At 39.6% G+C, this 19,761-nt stretch overlaps 2 protein-coding genes and 1 long non-coding RNA gene across 4 annotated transcripts in view; 2 read left to right on the top strand and 1 right to left on the bottom strand.

The window, feature by feature from the left end:
- The first annotated feature begins 428 nt into the window (after positions 1–428).
- On the top strand, positions 429–1,074 carry LOC117584008 (NADH dehydrogenase [ubiquinone] 1 subunit C2). Its single transcript, XM_034272738.1, has 3 exons — positions 429–613; positions 702–845; positions 915–1,074. Exons 1-3 carry the CDS (start codon positions 451–453, stop codon positions 962–964), a joined length of 357 nt encoding a protein of 118 aa, XP_034128629.1. The 5' UTR covers positions 429–450; the 3' UTR covers positions 965–1,074.
- Positions 1,075–1,078: 4 nt separating this feature from the next.
- Positions 1,079–1,773, bottom strand: LOC117584009. The gene is made up of 2 exons (XR_004573822.1): positions 1,449–1,773; positions 1,079–1,393 (listed from the first exon to the last, which is right to left on the bottom strand). It is a non-coding gene; the product is annotated as an uncharacterized LOC117584009 (long non-coding RNA).
- A 675-nt stretch (positions 1,774–2,448) lies between these two features.
- LOC117584740 (protein MLP1) overlaps positions 2,449–19,761 on the top strand; it is an 81,182-nt gene continuing 63,869 nt past the window's right edge. For both annotated transcript variants that reach the window (XM_034273815.1, XM_034273814.1), the window contains exon 1: positions 2,449–3,151. In XM_034273815.1, the coding sequence (XP_034129706.1) occupies positions 3,143–3,151 (9 nt within the window). In that variant the 5' untranslated portion in view covers positions 2,449–3,142. The remainder of the gene's footprint in view (positions 3,152–19,761) is intronic.

Here is a 19,761-nt window from a genome sequence, read left to right as displayed (position 1 = left end):
GCAACCACCATACAAAAAACTATATGAATTGCCTTAAACACATTCTATTGAAATGCCTTGCTTGCCATTTAATGTTTAATGTATGTAATATTGTAAAAGTATAAAATATATTAAAGGATAAACTGTTTGTTTCATTTCGAATTTTGTAAAGCTGTCTCGAATTATTTATTGCACGTAAGTATCGATATTCTGGTGAATGCTATCGAAAAGTCGTAATTTTGTTGGTCGACAGTCGCAAAATCTGGCAGTGGCTCAATTATTTCTTAGAAAAATAAGTTAAATTGCTAAAAATATAATGTAGCTAAAGAACCAACAATTAGAGATAAAGTAAATTAATTATACCTTGTATATGCATACAAAATCGCACCAAATAATCGATACATTCTTACAACTTGCACAGAAGTAATTCCAAACGATAGTCCATCGCTATTGTTTTTCTCTGTCAACACCATGAACGTCTCGCCCGTAAACGATCCATTGGAATTATTAACAAATAAGGGCAATCGCCAGGCTTCTTTCCTGTCGCCCATATGGAATCCCCTCACCTGCACCGTGGCCGGCTTCGGTCTGGCCATTTTCGTCAACTGGGGCTTCCGTAAGCCCGTGATGTCGGGTAAGTTCCTCGCCGTCTCCATGTGACGTAACATTGTTTTTGTGTGTTTAATATTGTAATTAAACGGTTACTAAATGTTCCCTGATAGGCATACAGAAACATATTGCCTTTGCGGCCATTGGCGGTGGTGCCGGCTACTATTTTGACCAGAAACGAAACGAGTATCTGGCCAAACGCGATGCCGTGCTGCGGCACTACATTGAGCTGCATCCCGAGGACTTTCCCGTGAAGGGTGAGTGGTCTAGAGGCTTATATTACTCGCCTAGGGATACCTAATTAACTTCTCGTGTTTACATTACAGATCGCAAAAAGTACGGCGATGTCTTGGAGAGCTGGGTCCCAGTGCGTTAAGATGCAGGCAGCAGTCGGTTTTGTCGTGAATCAAGCGATGCCCCCTGTAGCGCATTGTCCATATAGTTAATAAAGAAGCTTTAATTGTAGAAATGAATTCGAAGAAGAAAGTGATTCGAGCATATCTTTTACATATTTATTGACAAATTGGTTCGTTATTGGTTGACAAATATTCTATTGTTTTTGTATGGGACTGTTTTTTGAGAGCTGGGCCAGGCCGGCCGGTCAGAAGTTGTTTTCTATCAGCTTCTGTGATTTAAGCTTTTATTTTTGTAGTTTTAACGCTGGTTCAATGTGCTATTTCTTTTTGATGGTTTTTAAACTGGAGAATCGGTTTTATTTGTTGTTGTTGTTTTTTCTGCTTTTTGGTATGTGCTGTTCACGTTGGTTGATGTAATGCAGAAGTTTCTTACATATTGCTTTGTCTTCCTGTTGTTGATGAATTTATGTAATTATGAATTGATTTGTGGAATGTTATAGTCACATTTGTACTCGAATCTATTGTGTTGGGTATTTTGTGCTCATTTTTTTTATCTGGAGCACAAATTTGTTCGCTTCTTTTTGCAACTTCGCTTGCAGCAGTTTCTGTCTCGCCAACTTCTGTGCAGGGGTGAGAGTCTGCTGCTGGCTGAGTGAGCCCCATTGAAGTGCGTTCAGATCGATAGCCATTATTCTCAGCAAATTAATTATTCTGTTGAATTGAGGAGTGTCACCGAGATTCCGTGCACGATGCTTCTACAAGGAAAGTTGTATCATTCAAGCGCACACTAGCTGTTCTCTTCTAATATAAACATTGGCCGCCATCTTGGATATATAACTTTTTGATTTTTCGCTCCACACGACAAGTTTGATCGTGTAGATATGCTTCCCATAAATATACCGAAAATGTTATAAAATATGTTAAAAAAATACCTGTAATATACCGACAGATCAAAGGAACATACTACTCTTAGCCCTATATTTAAACAGGTGAAAACGTTGATTTTCCAATTATTTTTGTCTTCTAAAATTATTTATTTGAATTAGAATTAAATCTGCGCACAACAGCACGTCTTGTGCTGTAGTTAACAAAAGAACATTACGCTCCCGACTCACTTTGCGTTCTAATATGAGCACCCTGGGAGAGGATATCCCAGAGTGTTTTGCTACAGGAGAGAATTACCCAAACAGCGCGCGCAGGCTGCTATATTTTGAATTGAAGGCTTGCTTTGCTTTTCATACATATGTGGCCGCCCCGGAAAAACGTGTAACACTGCTCTGGGCGCACTGTTCCCACTAAGCTCCTATTTATTGGTCCCGAGCCACTCGGACGCCGTTTGTAACAGCAGAAAGTGTCTAATTTTGTTCTGAATTTAGAAAACTCCGTTGATAAATCACACTAAAATATCCGATATTTAATCAGCAAAATTCAAGAATATTGATATCCGATATATCATCTCTAACTGCCCCCGTTTCGTGTTTACCGGAATTTCATCCGTTTGTGTCTAGTTCCCTCGCATTGATGTTGTGCTTTTAAATAATTCCGCAAGCAACGAAGAAATCAAGCAAAAAACACAACAATGTAACACAAAAACCGCGCCATAAAAATCAATAACAAAAAGGAAGTGAACCAGTGACAAAAAGTGTTTAAATAAAAAGTAAATAGCAGTTGCAGATCTTACACTTGGAATTTTGTTTCGATTTTAGTCCGTTCGTTTTCCGCGCTCCGTCTGTGTATGTGTATATGCGTGTGTGTGTGTGCTTCGCTTCGTTCTTGTGTTTCGTGGTTTTACCGTTACAATTCCAAAAAAAAAGAAAATATAAGAGAAAACAAATAAAAGCAAATGAAAAAACAAAACCTAATTATTGTTCATTAACTAAAAGGGAAAGATAAATGGTTTTTTCGCTCTACCTTTTGAGCTCGCAGAAATCTTTGAACGGAACTTCAGAGTCCAAAGTCATTACAACAAAAATACAAAAACATTACAACATAAACAAAACACAACATCAATATAATATAATCGTAGCCTATTTAATTAAAAACTAAAACGACAAAGTCAAACACAACACCATCGATACATCACACATTTGGAAACCCTCCAAAAGCCGACGGCTTTTTGCTTTTGTGCGGACTTTTTTGCACTGCGAATTCTCTTATCTCTGCAAAGCAACTCCAACAAAACAACAAAAACAACGATTATGGCAAAGGTAACGTAACGCTAAAGCCCGGGCAAAGAAGCCTCAGATAAGCTCTTAATTTTATTAGAAAATTAATTATTTATGGCGAAACCAAGCAGCTGTCAGAAGACCAATCACCCAGCCTCACTCTTCTTTGGGCACTTTTCTTTATCACCGCGATCTTTTCTTTTTTTTACCGCGATGTGACGCGGTACAGTGGGAAAAAGACGGAGAAAAGTGTGCAGAAATAACAGATTTTTGATAATAATAATGGTAAATAATTTGTGCATTTTACTTTTTAACACAAAAAATACTAGAGTGTCGATTTAAAGTAGAGTTTTGGTTTGTATTTGGACTACTATCATATAGGGAGACACATAAGTTTGTGTCCATAAAAGGCAGCCCTAAAACATATAATTGGTGAAAAATGTATAGGAACATTACCAACTAAAACCTGGATATTCTTATAAAACTCAACCCAGAGCCCATCGGTACCTACGCAATTTCGTCTTGGTAAATGTTTATCAATTTGGATTTTATTTTATTGCTTGTGTACTTCTGTGTATTCCTCTGTGTGCATGTGTAACGGTGGGTGGAGAATGAGTGTGTGGGTTGGTCCTTGGGTGGGATTTTGGGGAAGTCAATATGGAGTGCTGGCGTTCGGTTTTCACTTGCTTGTATAAATTATGCATATTTTGTGGGTTTTATGCGTTGAATTCGCATTGATTTCTTTGGATTGCCGGTTGAATCAATGGAATCGATGGAGAGATTCCGCCTGTCGTCCGTTCACTTGCCTCACATGCACTTTATGATGTGTAAAATTGAACGAAAATTGTGCAGATGGAACAAAATGTTGTAGTCATAAAAATTGTTATGGCAAAATAGGTAGAAGACGATGGGATGTGGTCGTAAAATGTAACAAAAGTGGAAGAGATAAAGCAAATATATCAAAGAGAAGAAATAATGGGAAGAAGCTACAATATCATGTAACATTTGGCCATTTCTCTTCACTTAGGAACCAAGTATATACTGAGATTATGCACACAAGGTGCTAAAATCCATGAAATAATTGAAAGTATTTTTTTTCGAAATAAACAATTATTCTCTGCCCAAAGATACATTTACTTGCAAGATACCTTTCCCCTTTTAACCGCTTCTGAGTCGAATCGCTGCCTCAAGTGTTTCTCCCTGCAAAGAGCAGGAAATCTTACTTATTGCCCAATCTGGAGACCATTACGATGCGCGGCCGTAAAAGCCAGAAAAGCAAGAAAAGTCTTCAATCCCAATCAACCGATTAAAGTTCCGCAAAAAGGAAGGAACCCAAGGCACTTCGCGGCCATTTTTCACTGGCTACCAAATGAAGCTACATTTTTCTTAGGGTTTTGCCTGCTCAAGCAAATTTCGCAATACATTTTTTATGACAGAGCACGTGTGCGAAGGTAGCTGGGCATGTGGGTTATGGATGGGTGGGCGTCAGTTTATGGATGGGTATGTGTGGGTGCTCGTTGGAGAACCTCATCCAACAGTCGCGTGCCTGTTCGTTTCGTGACGGGTTTGTTTTGTTCCTTGATAAATTACCTTTTCACTTGTCGCTCTATATAAAATTATTTCTCTTTATCTTTAACTTTCCTTCATTTCCCGTAGCTTTTCGTTTCATTTTCTTTGTGGCCTGCTCGTTCCATTTTTCTTGCTGGCTGGCTATGAAATTTTGATTTTCATGTCTGCGACTCAAGTTCAGACACTCCCACACACACACAAGTTGGAACAATTCTATTTTGCAGTTCTCGAGAGGCTCAAGATCTCATTGGACCTGTGTTATTATGTACTCTGTGGAGAGGCTAACCACAGGCCAGAGACTTCCCCGTGTGCGGTAGTTTTTCTGTTGTCCTTGAGTGGAAAATACAATTGTGGCGATGGGGAAATGCAAATGATGAACTGTTGGGGTATCCTCTAGTAAGAGGATGGAAATTTCTCATGCTTTTAGTGTGCAGTTCAAAAAATACACTCTCCTCTTGTGGCTACAGGGCATACAGTATCCTTCAATGGCTCGCCTTTTTTCCGCGACATGCTCATAATCATCAGAGCTTCCCCTGGCATTCGTCCCTCTGTCCCTCTTGTCGTCTTGTCATGGCCCCTATATCATTATGTGCACCAGCCTGTAGTAGTATTATTATATTCCTTTCATATAATTGTCGACTGGGGGGCGCCTCTTATGTACACATTTTATTGTATTTTTTTTTGTGTCAACAGCAGCGGTCGCAGCAGCAGCAGGCACAACCACAGGAGTCGCCTGCAAGTGCAAGGATAACAAGGCGAAGGAGATATTGTTTGTGGTATACTTACCCCCCACTAATACGAAAAAGATGTGCGGCAAAGCATGAAAATATCCCATGTAAAAACAGTTTTCTGTTTCTTGAAGTTTCCTGCGTTAGAAATGGAAATCTTCTATGTAGAATTTTCAGGAATAATCTCGAATTCCGGAGAATAACTTGAAAGCCCTTTCGGATTGCTGCTTTAAAAATTCCCTCCATTGGATTTTGATGCAGTCCTCATTCTGCCATTGCACATTTTTGTGATATGTTGCAGCATCTGTTTCAATATGGAGAGGATTATCCACCTGCCCCGACCACATGAAGCCCCGCGAAACGTTTGCCATTTATGATTTATGCTGGCATTCGTGGAATTTTCTGTATTGACTCTACGCGAAATGCATTGGCATTGACCTGGGCGTACCTTTCCCATTCTCGCTTTATTTATGGCAGCTTTTGGCTCGTGGAAATTTATTGATAACGCGCTTCCTACCACAATATGGCCATGCGTCCTGGCTGGCTGTTTGTTTGTTTTTCTGGGCAAACAGGCAAACCTCGTCTCGATATCATCAATGCTAATTTGCTATATCATCGGTTTTGGTTTCGGTTGGAGTTGGGTTTAAGTTTCGTTTTTGCATTGAAAATGAGAAGTTTTTAATTAATGAAGTTTTGAAAATGTGTGGACAAAGGTAGATATATAAAGTCATTTACATTTAATTAATATTCAGCATTGAAATAAATTCCTAACAAATAATGCAATACATTTGAGTATAATAAATTATTCAACATTTTTAATCCTAATTCGTTTTTCTGCCACTCACAAAATGAACCCAACTCTGAATGAAATGAGAGTGAATTAAAAGTAATTGAAATGTGTCCCCGGAATGGAATCCTTCAGCATTGAAGTCCGTCCCACCAGCTACTTAACCCTCATCAGAGACATTATCCTTGCATATTTGGTGGGCGTCACATGTGCCCCATGCATCGTGCAACGTTTTTTCATTTGAAATTCCAGCGTAAACACGTGGGCTGCCTGCACTACGTGAGCTGCCGCCGGTTCTAGGGCGAGGGGCAAATGCTAGATTCTTAAGCTAATTTCATTAAATATTCATGGCCACGACACGACAATGCACACAAAATACGTTGCCAGCCATAGACATGGGACACACACATGCACCCATCCACGTTGCAGTGGCAGTGGCATTGCTGCAGTGCCTCAGTGGCTCTTCTCTGCTGTGGATCCTTCGGGCTGTTGTCAAAATGTCAAACTGGCTTAAATTTTAACGTGCTTGGGCCAAGTTTTTGGGGGAAATGTGCCGCACATGTGTGGCTTTTGTCGATAAAAGGAGAGTCGCACACATACAGTTTAGGGGCTCTAGACACAGAGGAGGATGGATGGCTGGATGGTAGATCCTAGCCATTGTTGCCCCAAAATTAATAGTGTTTATTTTTGGGCTCACTATTCCAGCAGCTGCTTCTGCCAAATTGTCATTTAATCATTCTGCAGCTTAGTCAATTTATTGTGTACCTTTCATAGTCGTTGCCACTGGGTTCAAGGTTGTACGAGTGCCTTTTGATTGATGGGCTTACAAATATATGTCAGACAGAGAAAATAGGGTTTCAAATTATAGAAAATCCACCAAATAAAGAGTATGTTCTTAAGAGGAAAATTGTTTGACAACTTTTACCATTTTCATGGCAAAATGTATTTCCCAAAATCTTGAAATCAAATCAGAAGACATTTTCTTCTCCTTCGCTGCCTGCTCGTACTCCTGCTGCTGCAACTAATTTAATTAACTTGGCCAAAAAAGCAAACTGGTTGTCTAGTTTTGCGGTTGAATTTGCAAACATGCTGCATAAATAAAATGAGCGCAGATAAAAACGCTTGAACCAAAAAACAACATTGGGGCTGACCCGCAGACGGAGCCGACATGCTGCTTGCCCTTTGGCTTCAGGGTCCTTTAGCCACCCGGAGACCATTAAATGTTCTGACAAATGGTGTATTAGCATGGGGCAAGTTTAGCCAGAGAATGGATGAGTTCAGTAAGCCAAAAGAATGCTTTCAGTGTGCGTTCAAAAGTCAAGTGGAATTGGAAAGAGATTTGATTTTTAAGAGAAGGTTAGCTGTGAATAAAAGTGGAACAGAAAGCAGACTGTTTAGAGATAGTCCTCTCTCTGAAGTTTATAAACATTTATATGATTCAAAGGGATATATACAATGGTCGTTTAATACCCATTTAAAGGCTCTATCTGGCGTGGGGTTTTTTCTTTTCTCCATTTTAGAACTTTACCATTTGTTTCCTTTGTTTGTTTCTTGTGCAGCACTGAAAATTCCTGCCAACTTCTGTGCGTTTTTTCTTGGCAAATATCTTTGGACAGCTTGAGGAATGGCAAATGGATAGAACTAGATGGAAGATATTCTTCATTCATTTGCATAACAGCAAACATCGCACTGCAATCATTCGACTCGTTTGTGCTTAGCAAATTTGTTTAACGCTCTAATTGGGCAAACATGTGGTTTATTGGCATTCATTAAAAATGATCAAACAATTTTGAGTTTAATTAAATATTAACACGCGCAAATATTTAATGGCAGCCATTTGAATTAATTGTAAAAGCACAAATCAGCATAAGCCGTGGGAAATGCAATCAAAAGATTCAATAAAATAAATAAATAAATCATAAAATAATGAAAACTGGCGCCAAATGTAAACCGTAAAAGGGGGGAAATTGCGACAGGGAAAACCCAACCCAAAACTGTCTGCCCGTCTGTCGGATGTGCAGATCCATAAAAAGTTATGCCGTCTATCTGTGTTTTTTTTTCTTGTTCTATTTTATTTTCTTTTTCCTCTTTTGAAATTGCTCGCTGAACATGAAAGACCCAGATAATAATTGAATTTTTTATTGAGAATTGTAGGAGGAGTGCCCCAGAAAATGGCCAGGAAAGGTGCTGTGGCAATGGAGGTACAAAAATATATTCAATTTGATTAGGATTCTTGGCTTTAAAGAGCGTGTACTGTAGGGTAAACGTGTATGCCAAAAACTACACCAAACATTCATGAAAAATCAGTTTAAAAGTTGAATGAAGATCTAAAAGTATATTTTCTTAGCTTTAAAGGAATTATATACTTTCCAGGTACAATTCTATGACTCTTTACATAATAAATACATAAACCTATGCATAGAGGTTCCAACTGCATTTGCAAATGTATCCACGCCCACGCCATAATCTCGAATCACGGCTCTTACGGCGTATTCCCTTTTGCTGTTGCACATTCAATTACCGACCAATGGGAAATTGTTCCCTGTTAGTTCGTACCCAGCAACATCCGAGTACATATTTGATTTTGATGGGAGGCAAAATTAAATAATAAAAACTCTAGCTGAAAGGTGTAAAAACCGTGCAACAATCCGCTTGTGTGTGTCTGTGTGTGTGTGTGTGTGGGTGCACTCAGCCACATGACCACATGATGGCAACACGAGTGGACTGTGTGGATGTGGATGGGTCCATTGGGTTTTAGTCCATTTCTCGCACTTTATGTGTTTGTAATTGAAAATTAAGCGCCTGTCATCGGGGCCAAGGCAGAAGCTGCAGCAGCAGCACTCTCTTTGCAGGTCTGTCCAGTACATACACACTCGTATGTGTTGGCACTATGGGCACACAGAGAGGATGAAGGATACCGATAGGTGAATCGGATTTCGATTTTCTGCCTGGTCTGCTTTGACCAGTCCGGTCCTGTCCTGTCCTGGTGCATGCGATGATGCACTTAAATCCCTGTGGCGGCTGTCATGTGCGGTTAATTTGTTTCAAATCAGCTTAGACCCCCCAAGAGGAGCTTCAGCGTCTGTCCAACTAATTATCTCCATTTTTCATTTCCAGTGGGTTTGTGGCACATTCTGAGAACTTGCGTAAATAATTGGCTAGATTATAATTAAAGTTTGAGCTGGAGAAGTCAATAAATATTGGCAGGAAATAAATTGTTGAATAATGCCAAAAATCTACTTTAATTCGCCTACCATAAAATATTTTCAATTAAAAAACTTTTGAGAGCATTTTCCATCACAGAAAAACCCAGTTCATTCCACACCGGAAAACCCAAATTTCACGCAAATTGAAAGCTTCCGTAAGTGAGACATTCATAAATCATAAAAAACTCGCACTCCAAAAAACGAAAAGGATTCTACGAAGAGGAACACTCACCTGAAACAGAAAATTTGCACTTGCTGAAAGCCAATTGTTTTTCCAATGCATTTTTTTCCCCCATGCGAAAGTGTGGAAAACAGGCGGGACCTGAGGACTGGAAAAACAATAGCCATAGCCAAACTTACTAACCCAATTTAAGTCCCATGTACAGCTCTGGCCGGGACAATAGCAACAAGCGTTATATGGAACCACAAAAGCAACAAACGCACGAGTAATTCTCGTACCACTAGTGGGAGCTCGACACGCGATGCCAGCATAAAATATGAGCTAGCAAAAGGCGCAAAATAAAAGGCAAAAGCTACTAAAATTACGGAAGTACAGTGCCCGGACAGGGACAGGGTAGTAGTAGTAGTAGTGGTTCTCGGGGCCACAGAGTAAGCTCCAAGTAACCGCAGTCGTACACAAAATGCACAACCAACCGCACAGATATTAATGTGGCTTCGGTTTGGTTTGGCTTGTGTATGGTTGCGGCTGTAGGTGGGTGGCTGTTGATTTTCCCCCCCCTGAACAAGAACAATGTTTTGCTCACAAATAAATGAAAATGTTCTGTACGAGTTAACTGTATGGAAACTCTGGAACCCTAAAATAAAACGATTATTATGTTGCGGCTACTAAGCTTTAATTATGGCAGGTGGGGATTGGCAATTAGGGCAAATATTTGAGCGATGGATGGGTGTTATTTCTAATGAGATTATATACAAAATATTCGCTGGGAAATGCAGTGATTTCGACTTGAATTTAACAGAAAATAATATAAATTTAATCAGCTGTGTAGCTTGGATGGTTTCAGAGAGGTAAAAGGCAATAAAAGAGTCTAAAGATAAATATAAATTATCGGCTTTTCTCTACAAGAAACTTCCTCCCAACTCGTTCCTTAAAGCATTCTCCTCTTTTCTTTGGGGCATAATAAATGTTAAGTCCATTGTTTCAAATATCTTGACGGCAAACAACAAAATTCATTTTCCTACTGGGACGCCACACCCGACATTGTCTCGCGCAGAGCTTTTGTTTTTCCGTTCTGACTTTAATATTGTCTTCTAGAACATTTCTCACCAGTTGCGCCATAAAGCACTCACGGGTCTGTGGCTGGGGCGTGTATTAAGGAGGCATTAAAGGAGCGTTTGAGGCCAGAAGACAACACTGGGCTACGGCCACAGGCGTCCGTTTTAATGCTCATTATAATTATGTGTGTGGGGTTACAACACTTTTATGGCCTCTCTCCTGACAACAAAAGAAATGAGAGAGAAAATGTACAGACCATAAGATACCCGGTACACGGGAAATAGTTACAATTTATAATTCCGTGTGTACTTTTATTTTCCAAAGACATCTTACGGTGCTCTCGATCGATTTATTCTTCAGTCATATGTCGAGTATACCTCTGCAATTACAGGGTACATAAAATCAGCACACAAAACAACAAGCTCACTTAATGACTTGCACGCCAGGTGACGCTCGTGTGCTTCCGCTTTTTCTGCTGCTCGTTTCCATCCCCTTGCCCCTAATGCTTCTCCTTCTTCTTCCTTGTGCAACATCACATTTCATACGACCCGTTGAACGCCACAACAAATGCTCATAATTTGTGTGTGCGTATGCGACGCACACCTGAGGTGCTGACACAGCTTGGGTGCATTTAATAGTCTTGGGTCGCAAATTACATAAGGCAGAAATGGGGGATGGGCCTAGAAGTTGCGTTGAAGGCAGGCGAAGAAAAAATGTAGAACATTTGCGGTTAGTCAACTCTGTGGGGAGTTCTCAACGATTTTGTTATGACATCAGCGCAAATTAATTCTAATTTGTTCATGTACAAAGTACAGGGTGAATGCTAGCAGTTTGGAAAACTTAATGGCAAATCTCAGCAATCAAGAATAATTTCTTGTTCGGGTTGATGCCCGAAAAAGAGCGAAAAAACGGTAATTATTGGGAAAGAGCAGACGATAATTCGTATCCAATAATATGTAGAAATTTGGTCAAGTAATTATTTTACGTATTGTTTTCAGCACTAAATAACACAATGTTATGCCGCCTCGATCTATTTTTCTCACAATGCTGATGCTACTTTAATTATTTACACTCTTTTCAATCAGATTTGCACTGCAAAAGTCAGTTAAACTCGTACACAACACAGTTCTTAGCCAGCATAAAATCCGAAGCATACATTTGTGAGCCCCTGAAACGACCTTCGTCCTCTTTTTTTCCTTTGTTTCCTTGCGCTATGGCTTCATTCGAGCAGCATAATTGAAAAGGACCCCCAGTAAAAGCTGGGGGAAAGCAAAGACAAAGACCAGAGCAAAGGAAGGTGGAAAGATAAAAGGTTTACAAAGCGTTTGACTGCTGCTTCTGGAGGGCATACATCCTGCTACAGTTCCCAGCACTTAGCCACAGACGAACAGACAACTACCGACCTTCAGAGAACTATGCTTCGGGCTGTTTGGTATGGGTATAGAGTGCAGTAGTAGGGGTATTAATGACAGTGTCGTTATTCCGTCCGACTACAAGATATTCGCTTGCCAAGTGCACAGATCGTGGGTTAAAAATATAATTCTTTGTAAAAAAACTAAAACTGCTTAGAAATTTATATATTTTGTATATAAATTGTCTAAATTTCCCGAATCTGCATAATAAAAGTGTGTACGAAGTGTATCCTTTCAGCAATTGTCGCTACAACGACCAATGTCTCTGTAATTAAATTTTGTTTTACATTTTTGTTTCCTAAAATGTTTAAAGGCCCAATTTTATATTTGGAGAACAGAATTTTGCATGTGCACACAAACATATGTTTTAAATGTTGTGGAAAAGCAACTTCAGGCTGAGATGGAAATGGTTTTCGTTAACTTTACGAGTAGCCGGTTGAGAAAACTGGACCAAAAGTCACCCCGCCGGATGCTCGCTTGAATTATAATGCAATTAACTCAGATCCAGATAGGGTGGAATATGTTTGCTGGATCTGCAAATGTTGCCAGAGGTCAGAAGTCAAGATGCAATGCATGGCAGAAAAAACTTTGCTCCAGCTAAAAGTTCAAAGTGAAAACTATGCACGCTGCATTCGCAATGCGGCAACCGGCAGCTCACAGAGAGGAAAACCCCTATTTTTCCCTAGCCAGAATTGACAATTTTTTACTGCAGTCCAGTTGGCAAATTGCAAAGTTAGACAAACATCAGATCAAAGCAACTGCACGATGAGCAGGAACAGCAGCAGCAGCAGGAGAAAAATGTGAGCACAGCACGAAAAATGAAAACTATTTGGCTTTATTTTTTGGAATTTTTCCATACTGAAGTTGACTTTGTTTAAAGTTCAGTAAAAAGTTACAGGAATAGTTGCCACTGGCTAAAAGTTCTGCTAAATTTAAATCCCAAATGTGCCCTCACACCACAATAGTTAAATTTTCAAAATGATTTCAATCAGTGGCCAATGAATCATTCATAATTTAACCATGAACCCAAGAGGAAAACCACCTTCTGTGGCCGCAAAAAAATATATGAAAACTCTTGCTCATTTGCATAATTTCTACAGCTTTTCTCCACAGAATGGTTTGCCTCGAATCAAAATCATATGGAAATTGAAATCAAATTTCAATGCACTTGAGGGTTTTCCCCCGCCCTAACAAATGTCCATATCCAGCGAGTTGCTGTCACACTTTCCACAACTTTTGCTTTGGGTTTTCTTTCTTTTTTTCGTTGAACCTCTGACGACGGTTGTGTGTCGGTGACAGTTGGAAGGGCTCAAACGGCAGTCGATAGTTGACCCAAATCCTACCCCGGCTCTACCTCCCCACTGAACCATCATCCATGCCATCTTCGGTCCCACACAGCCGTCATTCTGTCTGTCACGCACATGTACATATATCTAGGGGGAAAGTACCAGAAACTCAGAAGCGACGAAGAAACGAAAAGGGAAATAATTTGCAACTCATTGCAGAGGGTAATCTTACTGGGGGTTGATGTTTGTACCTCAAAGAGCGGTGCAGGCATGACTCCATAGAATATATTAGCAATACAAAAACCCATATTTTAGCTAGAATTACTCATCAGATCGTAGAGCCTTTTCCAGTGCACTTGTCACTCAGAGAAGTGGACCCCAAAACGTATCTTATATACACCATGAACCATGAAGAGCTAAAGCTCCAGGGTAACTCATGCTTCGACCCTCAAAGTCAGTCTTCCGTTCCCTTTTCGTTTGTCATTCTGCAGTGGTGCAGCGCATGTAACTGTCAAAGTTTTTGGGGGGCAACAACAGCAAGAGTCTGAGTAGATATATCAACGTGTGTTGTAGATTTTGCCATCTCCATCACGCTCTTACACTCTCCATCTCTGTCTGTCTCTTATGTGACATTGTTTACCTTTGCAAAAAAGAATAAAAATGATTTACGATTGGAGTTTTGAGCGCATGGAAAACAGTGTCATTTTATTTTGGCACTAGACAGGGCAGAGAAAAAACCACAACAAAAAAGGATAAGACAACTGCAACATTTTCCGACAGAAACATGGCGAAAGCTTTGGGGAAAACGTGACCACGTGGCTTATGAATTACGGGATAGAATAACGGCTAATAGTGTCAGGGCTGGAGCGGTCATAGAATGTTAGAAAGAAAAAAAGATATGAGAAAGGCCACCGTACCATGGGGTTATCCTGAAACTTTGTCTTTGCTTCAAACCCATACAAAAATCCACAACCTGAACTGTGTGGCTCTTTTAAAGACTAAAGTGAGGTGCGAGAGCTGGAACGACAGAGTTGTTTACAGACAACATTTCCAGTGACAAAACCGCATTCGAGCCACATGTGTGTGTGTGTCCCCCCTTAAATGCATTACGACACATTCAGAGTAACCGCAGAAAACTAAAACTGAACAATGTGCAACAACAAACAGCCCATACAGAATGGCCTAAATGCAGCATCCAACAACTAACTCTCGCAAAATGTTGCTAAAGACAATGGACATGACCACAAAATGTTCATCAGCCTCATATACTCCGAAATTCGTGTGGAAATTGCCATTTTGTTATTGTGAATAAATTTGTGGAATTTCGTACAAGTGGAAACAAGTATTCGTTTCTGTTCAATTATGGACAACGAAAAATTCAATAATTGTCATTAATGAGGATTATAAAATCGTTCTTTTTTAGTGAGCACATTTGCATGGCTTGCTGATTTATTGTTATCTCGCGGGTTGATTTAAATGTTTCCCATTTAATCAGTCATTCGCGGTAAGCACGCTTGAAAAGTTGCTGATTGGAAAATGCAAAAATAGCCTGCAACAACTTTTTTAAATCATCCTTTCCATCTGAATAAACAGAACTATGTTTAATGTGCTCATAAATGTATCTAGAATTTTCCCAATAAATAGTAGAATTTTATCTAATTTTAAACCAAAGAAAATGTTCTACGAAATCTGACAAACTCATGTGTTTATCTGTAATTTTTAGAGTTCTAGAGTTTTCCCCACGAATAATAACATCGAAACCAGCCACCAATGGCAATTTACGGTTATCCTGACTTTGATGGATGTGCAGAGTGGATTGTGTTTGGTTTCCAGTTCACAGGGCCGCAATGCCATTAACTGAAGCTATTTTCTTTGACCACAACAAATTGCGCATACGCCATGTTTCACCTGTCCAGCAGAGGCGTTGCTGTTGTCCGGTAATGTTTCTCATCTTATTCAAAATGCATAGCAAGGTGCAAGGTTCAGCTTTGATGAGGCACGGTGTGGTGGCAGGGAAACAACATGCTTTCAAATCAATTGGAAATGCAATTTACAAAATTGATTGGGGACGAAAATGAAGAAAGAAATGTTGATGGTGTATGAAATGAAAATGGGGATTTGGATTGGGCGATGGATGTTCTATAGAAGGGCCGTGGGGCATAACAACTTGTGTTGCAGCAAGCGATTTACATTTTAAATTTGTGTAGCCTCGAAAGTCCTTCTGCTTTGCAGTGCCAAAGAAAATAGAGAGATGTACGAACAGTGCACGTATCTCTGCCTCTCTTCAGTTGCACAGTTGATAAATGGCGTTCTCGTCCTCGTCTTGGAAGTCTTGGGAAGGCTCTTCCTTTTGGTGTTGGTTCCCTGGAGCATAATAAATTATGCCCAAATGCTTCCTACATACCAAATGGAGTTTTTCTTAGACAATTTCTGTTGCTTTTTAGCAAGAAATTATTGTATGTAAGTTCTATTTCAATTGCAAATGAAGAATGCTGAGTAAGTTTACCAAGTTTTCCACCAAAAAGTGCAGAATGAAACTTCCTTTTCGACTTCCCAGAATTTTTGACAGAATTTCTCTCAATTTATATATCTGGGGGGTAATCTATTATTCAATAATTAGCTGTTGATCCTCTTTATTCCAGCCCAAGTCTAGTCCCGGTGTAATCCTCTTTCGTATCTAAAGTCTTGACAAATTTTGAGCAGCTGCAATCCGCGTTGCCACGCGTGGCACACACATAAACTTGGAGCCTAGCGTCGTCAAATCTTAATTACAGCATTAAATGAATCGTAAATTCTAGGCTTGGTAACACAATGAAAATGCCTAAACAACAATTATAAGAAACTCGTCTACAAGGCACTTGAGGAATTTTTCTTTTTTTTTTTTAACAAAACAAATGAAAAGGGGACCCATTTTTTTCTTGAGGTTCAGTCAATGAATGGCAGTGTGTATTGCCTCTCGGGGGAATTTTAATCTACGCCTAAAAGTGAGCAATACTTTTTGCCATTCAGCTTTTGAAGATTTGGAATTTATTTCTAGACGCTTTCCTGTAACTCAGCATGTGTTCTCCCTTAACTGCTGCCACTTAAAACTAGTCAAGATGCACATAAATTAGATTCCAACTAAATCTCCAGTCTGGACAGAGCCCGACAGTCTGCACTGAAGAATATATATGGTTCGACTAGGACATTAATTGTCTGGCTGACAGTGCAAGGAGAAGGCTGGTAAGGGCGACGGGACTCGACGCTCCATCTGTCTGTAGGCTCTATAAAAATGATTTAATTTTACGCACGCCTGCAGCAACTTTTGGAAATAAAATTCAGTAAAAAATAACAACAAATGGTGGTTGTCTAGGAGAAGTCACAGCATGTGTCCGTCCACACATTGGCAAGATATTACAAATGTTATTTGCCAGACAATTTGGACCATGTCGCTGTCACAGCGCAAAAAAAAAGTATTTCAACCGAAATTTTCACCAGATGCTCCCTTTTTTTATGGCGCAGCGAAGTATGCAGAGAGTCCTGTTATTCTAATTGCCAATTTTTGCCAGTCTCTCAAAAGTATGCGCCACATTTTAGCACTAAAATTCCGAATTTATACTCCAAACATAAAAACAACAGCACTTTCAGCTCAGCTGCTCCTGTACCTACAATTTTTGTTAATCTAAGTTTTTGGGTGTGAAGCAAATCTAGGTATCAAAAGAGTGTAGCAACTGGTACCTTTTTTTACAGGTGTTTTGTGTAGTTTTTATGTGCTAATATTAAATATCAAAATATAAAACTCAGCATTTTATTATATCATATCATCAGATCACTTTAAGGGCCGAGAGTCTTTCGGGTACTTTATTTTGTTTTAGTTCGTTGCACCAGAGCTTTGAGTTTATGATTCCTTTCCGCTTTTTGTCATCAATATTCAGTATTCAATTATTCCCATAAATAATGGGAAAAATATCTTTAAATGTTTTATCACCTAAGCATATCGAATGCTAGAAATTAATAAGTTGGTCGGACCATGTCTAGGATATCTAATTGGCAGTAAATCCCTAATCATCTTCATTTAATTTGTTAATTTTCGACTCCAGTATCCCACAAATTTTCTAAATAGCGGTCATCCATTCGTTGGAAATCGTAACTGAAGCTCTCTTGCTGGTCCTTTTTCAGCTGTCTTGCTGTTGGTGAGATAAACCGCTTAGTGCTGCTGATGGATACAAGGTAATGGCTTGTGAAAATACATTGTAGCCTTCGTTGTAAAATATAGAAAGAGGGTAAAACAGGAGCAAGTTCGGTGGAAGCGGTAGTCAAGTTGATTGAGCTGTTTCGATCTGGACGTAGGTGGATGGTAAAAAGTCATTGGGGTAGTTCCATTTGCCGTCTGTCGTAAACCGAAAGGGTGAATGTCTGTTGGAGTAATGTATGTGCATATGTTTATGGAAGCCTTGCATGTGAGCCTGGTCTGTGTTTTGCTACATCAAATGGGGCTTGTGTTGTTTTTCAATAAGTTTAAGCCTTAAATCTACGAGAAAATTTCAAGTGTTTGCTTAAATTTACTATGGAAGTGTTTGCATACCTAAAACTGATGGAAAATTGAGAAAATTGGTTTGTTTTGTAAAATATTTGATCTATGAAGTGGACTAAAACTTAATTAAAGCCCAAGTTGATTGAGATATTTGAACACTGCTTTAAAAATTAAAATTTGTTTGAGGTATCTTGTCTTAGGATTCATTTCTGAGTACGCTTCAAAACGCTTTTCCGTAATTATCTCTTTATTATTTATGGCAAGCTTGATTTACAATATGAATATCAAATAGGAAACCGCCAAAGTCTGAGCTTTGCACCCATTTATCCATTTTCCTAGCGATAGAGAAATGAGGAAAATCATTCAATCAATGTTAAACCATTTCAACATTATTTTTGGCCGTTCTTTTCTTGCCTTTTCATAGCCTCGAGTGCGCCACAAAATCGTTATTGATTGACGGTGCTGTTGGGGTTATGGATGATACAAATTATGCATGCCACAAGCTTGTACTCAAGGGGTAGAATACGAAAGGGTGGTGTATATATACAAATCGCAAGTCCTTGCATTTTATGCACTGCTCAAGCCAAATCCGGCTTCAAGTGGCGCCCCTTGCCACTCGTTAAGCTCTATTAATATCCATAGAAAATGAAAGAAGCCTTTGCTTTAGGATTCGAAAATGATGATACCCTTTTATGTACATTATTTTAAGATAAAGAAATTCCTCTGGCATTTCCGTAGTACCCTCTGAAAGTGTATAAAATTGCTAAAATTCTATGGAGACAGTGGGCGGTGCCGCCAGCGCTTTATGTATGGACTATACATTAAATCCTTGTGGATGGAAATCGATAAAATTTTATTTAGTTCCGTTGTGGTTCCGTTCTGCTTCGTTCCGTTCCATTCTGTACTGTTCAGTGCTCTGCTCGGTTCTTTCGCGGACTTGTCAATGGGCAAACGACATGCGTTTGCGCTTAACCTACATGCAGCTGGTGGTGCCACTGGTCCCAGGGGTGGTGGCATATCCTGCTCCCAGTATATCCTGCTCTACCCACCCTCTCTCACTCTCTGTGTGCCGGCTTTCTCTGTAGTCAGCTGTATTCGTTTCGTTACTTTCTTTCACTTTGTTGTGACAGTATTTATTTGTGTTTCAATCGATGCGTATCGCCTCCCTTTTTGTAGTTGTTTGTGCTCCGGATTGTCGGTCCCCGGGAGCGGTAAAATATATTTTGTTGTGACAAATATTGGATACAGTGTACCAATTGGCAGTTGGACTTTTCTTTATAATCGAAGTTGCAATATATTTTAAGGGAAATCAAATAAAATTGACTTACCCCAAGATATAAGAAATTAAATTAGCGCAAGTGTTTGGTAATATTTTATGGAAAAGTTGTGGTTTTTATGCATTGAAAAACAGTTGAAAAAACGTAAGTAGTTCTAGAATGTTCTGTTTTAATTGGAGTATAATTTTAGATGCGTTTGACATCTCACAACATAAACCTTCACTCACATTTTTCATTTTTAAAATTCCTTCCCCAATTTTTAGGAGAAATCGCCAACATTTGCGAACAAAACTTCTCAAATTCCACACAAATTCCCCCACAAATTGTGCCATATGAAATTCCGCCATAACTTATTGATTAATCAGTAATATATTACTTTATTATCCTCTGCGCAGCCCCAAGCAGGAGGGAAGGGACTCGTCTCTCCGGGCTGTGGGGAAAAGGTTATAATGCAAATTCCCCCAACGCTCTTATCGGCCGCATTTAATTTCAACGAACAGCTGCCCCCAATCCCCCCGTTATCGTGTCATATTCCAATAATTATGGCCACATATGGTCCCAGCGCCAGCGCCAGTGGCAGTGGCAGCCCTGGCAGTGTGGAGTGGCATTGGAGCTGGCTGAGAAATGAACACAGTTT

This window comes from Drosophila guanche, unplaced genomic scaffold (assembly GCF_900245975.1).
Source record: "Drosophila guanche unplaced genomic scaffold, DGUA_6, whole genome shotgun sequence".
NCBI lineage: Eukaryota > Metazoa > Arthropoda > Insecta > Diptera > Drosophilidae > Drosophila > Drosophila guanche.
Note: the sequence above shows the minus strand (reverse complement) of the source record. Positions and strands in the feature narration are given on the sequence as shown.